This window comes from Heteronotia binoei, chromosome 5 (genome assembly GCF_032191835.1).
Source record: "Heteronotia binoei isolate CCM8104 ecotype False Entrance Well chromosome 5, APGP_CSIRO_Hbin_v1, whole genome shotgun sequence".
NCBI lineage: Eukaryota > Metazoa > Chordata > Lepidosauria > Squamata > Gekkonidae > Heteronotia > Heteronotia binoei.
The window spans coordinates 63,297,443-63,301,008 of record NC_083227.1 but is presented as its reverse complement, the minus strand read 5'-3'; the positions used below and the strand labels follow the sequence as shown (position 1 = coordinate 63,301,008).

The following is a 3,566-nucleotide window of genomic DNA, read 5'->3' as shown; positions in this document are numbered from 1 at the left end:
GATGGCTATAAGTACATTTTAACAGTGGTTGACATATTGTCTAAATATACCTGGGCTTTGGCCTTAAAAGACAAGACGGGGGGGAGGGTGTTGAAAGCCCTTAAGGAAATTTTCAAACAAGGTAGAATACCTGCCAAGCTTCAGACTGATGCAGGTAAAGAGTTTCTAAACCAGTGTGTAAGCAGCGTGTTAAAGCAACATGGAGTCCACCACTTTTACACCCATAATGAAGTCAAAGCAGCTATTGTGGAGTGCTTCCATTGAATATTAAAAACAAAAATGTGGAGGTATTTTACTGCCAACAACACCTTCAGATATATTGACGTGCTGCCGCTGCTTATTAAAAGTTACAACCACAACTTTCACAGGACAATCCGAGCCCGTCCTGTGGATGTAAACCACAGCAACGCTCATACCATGTGGAAAACGCTTTACGGAGACTGTGTTGGGGAAATGTAAAGGAGAGGCCTTTAATTAGAAAAGGAGATCATGTGCGTGTGTCTAAAAGCAAAGAAGTTTTTGTAAAAGGATATGAACGGAGCTTCACAGATGGTAGAACAGGTCATCTGTAGAGGCAAGAGGCCTGTGTACTTGCTCAAAGATTAGGCCGGAGACCCCATCATAGGCTCATTCTATCCTGAAGAGCTACAAAAAGTTAAGAGTAAAGCAGACAGAGTGTATCGAATTGAGAAAATCTTAGCCTCCAAAGGCAGGGGGAAGAGAAAAAAACATCTAGTGAAGTGGTTAGGGTGGCCTGATAAATTTAATAGCTGGGTTCCTGCTTCTCAACTCTGTGATCCTATATAGAAAAAAAAAATGGCTGACAGCGGCTTCTTTATCACCCTTCCTAGCAACTCATGTGCAAGTGTTTTTCCACAGAACACTACAGCAGCCTTTACCACCCATCTAGCATGGTCATTGGACCTTCCAGATTCCTGGGAGGTTGGGCTTGTAGAAATACAGTATCCGCACAGCTGGAAGACCCTCACTGAAGATTCCACCATTGTAATCGTTACCAAGGAGAAACAGTGGAAATACGGATTCAGTAGCGGCTATTATAAAAACATTCCTGACCTGGTGGTGAAACTGAACAACACCATACAGTCACATTCCCCCCACCCCCTGAACTGAGCATGGGCTATGACCCATGGTATAGGAAGATCGGTCTAAGAGCACTGCCTACTTATACCTTTTCAGCTTCTAAAGAATTGGCTCACCTTTTAGGGGCACCCCCAGATGAGGTGATCCAAAATATAAACTTTACAGCTGACATCACAAGGGGGTTAAAATTTTTCACATTTACACAGACATTGTGGATCACCAAATTGTGGGTGATGCATAGGTTCCATTACTGTGTTGTTTCACTGTGCAAGGGGAGACTGGCGACTGTATCAATAATATCTATGACGAGTCACACTATATTCTTGTGAATAAGCACCACATAGACACCAGAACAAGAATGTGACATTCCAGTTTGGTAAGGTAATCGTGAAGCTTCACTTTCGTCCGTGGAAAGCCCTGGGCTATTAAGCACACAAAGATGGTCATCTTAAAAAGCTATGGGGATCCTGACCTCTATAGAAATTACTACAAGAACCAGGCTGGCTATGCTCTTCCTGGTTACCATGGAGACCCAGTGATGTATGGGACTGGGGTAGGTGGAGTTTTTTGGAGCCTTTTCAGAAAAGCTGTCCCTCTTTTGAGAAGAGGTTTGAACTCATGAAGCCCCATGTGAGAACCGCCGTCAGAAATATAGCCAAAGATGTAGTAGGTCACATTTCTGGTGCTGTTCTAAATAAAGTGAGTCCCCCTATGCCACAAGAGGGCTCAGGCCTCAAGTACCTTAAAAGACAGTGTGGAGTTAAAAGAAAGGCATTACGGGCACAACTAATTGGCCCACCACGCCCTTTAAAAGAAAAGCTGTGAAGCACAAGGTCCCTCAGAAGCAAAAGGCCAAGAGAAGGGCAGGAAGACGTCTCCCGAGCCTCCGAGATATATTTTAAACAGCAATGGCTTTTATTCACAGCGGGTCAGAAGAATGCACCAAATCTGAACTGGACCTATTCCAAATAGCCCCTACGCAAACCAGCATTGAGAAATGTCTATATATTGAAGTTTCTCCCCTGGCTGCTTTGTCAGAATCAGTGCCACTTGACTTTTTCATCTCTGGAAATGGAGATGATTATTTGGATTTAAATAATACCCTGCTTTACCTGTGCTGCAAAATTGTGAAAGAAGTTGGGACAGACCTCGACAGAAATGCAAAGGTTAGTCTGGTGAATTTCCCTATTACATCCATCTTTAGCCAGCTGGATGGGACTCTGGGAGACAGGCTCATCACGCAGTCGCATAACGCATATCCATACAGCGGGTTTAATGAAGCTGTACTGAATTACAGCAATGATACTCTGAACACTCAGTTCTCTGCAGGCCTGTTTTACAAAGACACAGCTGTTCAACATGAATCAACTGTCCTGGATGGAGACAACAAAGGGTTTGTTAAAAGAGCAGCTCTAGCAGCTGAAAGCAGAAAAATAGATTTGTTGGGTCAGCTTCACAGTGACCTGTTTTTCCAAGAAAAACTGCTCTTAAATGGCGTGGATGTCAAAATTAAATTGACACGCAGTAAAGATGCTTTTTTTCTCATGGTGGATGATTTAAACAGGGGTTGCAAATTAAACATCTTTTCTGCTTCCCTTTTCATCAAGAAAGTCAGAGTAACCCCAGATGTCCGTTTAGGCCATGCAGAGGCGCTCTTCACAGCTAATGCTAAATATCCTGTGGACCATGTGGGCATCAAAGTGTTTGGCATCCCTGCAGGAAGTTGTGTCAGCAACCAAGAGAATTTGATTTTGGGGCAATTACCCAAGCTGCTGGTTTTTGGACTGGTGGATAACGAGTCCTTCAGGGGGGCCCATAATGAAAACCCATTTAACTTTAAGCATTATGACATCAATTTTTTTACTTTCTACTTGGATGGAGAACAGGTACCCACAAAACCACTGCAGCCGGACTTTGAAGCTGGAAACCGCATGAGGAAATACATGCAGCTGGCTCAGGCCACTGGTAAACATATGAAAGACAGATCTTTGTTTGTAAACCGCAAGGAGTTTGCACTCCGCGAGGAGTTTGCACACACTATTTGCATTTGATCTTTCCCCCAGTCAGGAATGTGCAGACCACTATTCCTTGATTAAAACTGGAAACCTATGGGCTGAAGTACGGTTTGCTAGAGCATTGCCTCACACTGTCAACATGATTATTTATGATGTTATTGACAACGTTATAGAGATAAACCTCAGGTGAAATGTTTTCTTTGACTATATGTAACATGGACACCCTGCAGCTAACAACTGTGTTATCTACTAACCTTTACACCAAAAAGACTTTCTTGGGAGTGCATCCAAGTGACTGGCTCCCCAAACAGAGAGTGGATCAAAGACCAGCAGGGCTAGTTGTAAATACCAACCCACATGACCTCCCTGGCGAACATTGGCTTGCCATATACTTGACAGAGGATGGGTGCAGTGAGCTCTTTGATTCATATGGATATACGCCTAGCAGTG

At 43.6% G+C, this 3,566-nt stretch overlaps 1 protein-coding gene across 1 annotated transcript; it reads left to right on the top strand.

Moving 5' to 3' along the window:
- Window positions 1-2,009: 2,009 nt before the first annotated feature.
- Window positions 2,010-3,152, top strand: LOC132572006 (uncharacterized protein F54H12.2-like). The gene has a single exon (XM_060238799.1). It carries the CDS (start codon window positions 2,010-2,012, stop codon window positions 3,150-3,152), a length of 1,143 nt encoding a protein of 380 aa, XP_060094782.1.
- Window positions 3,153-3,566: the final 414 nt, after the last annotated feature.

Bases quoted from the DNA above. Each gene is read 5' to 3' on its own strand.
- LOC132572006 (XM_060238799.1), top strand. From the start codon at position 2,010: ATGGCTTTTATTCACAGCGGGTCAGAAGAATGCACCAAATCTGAACTG.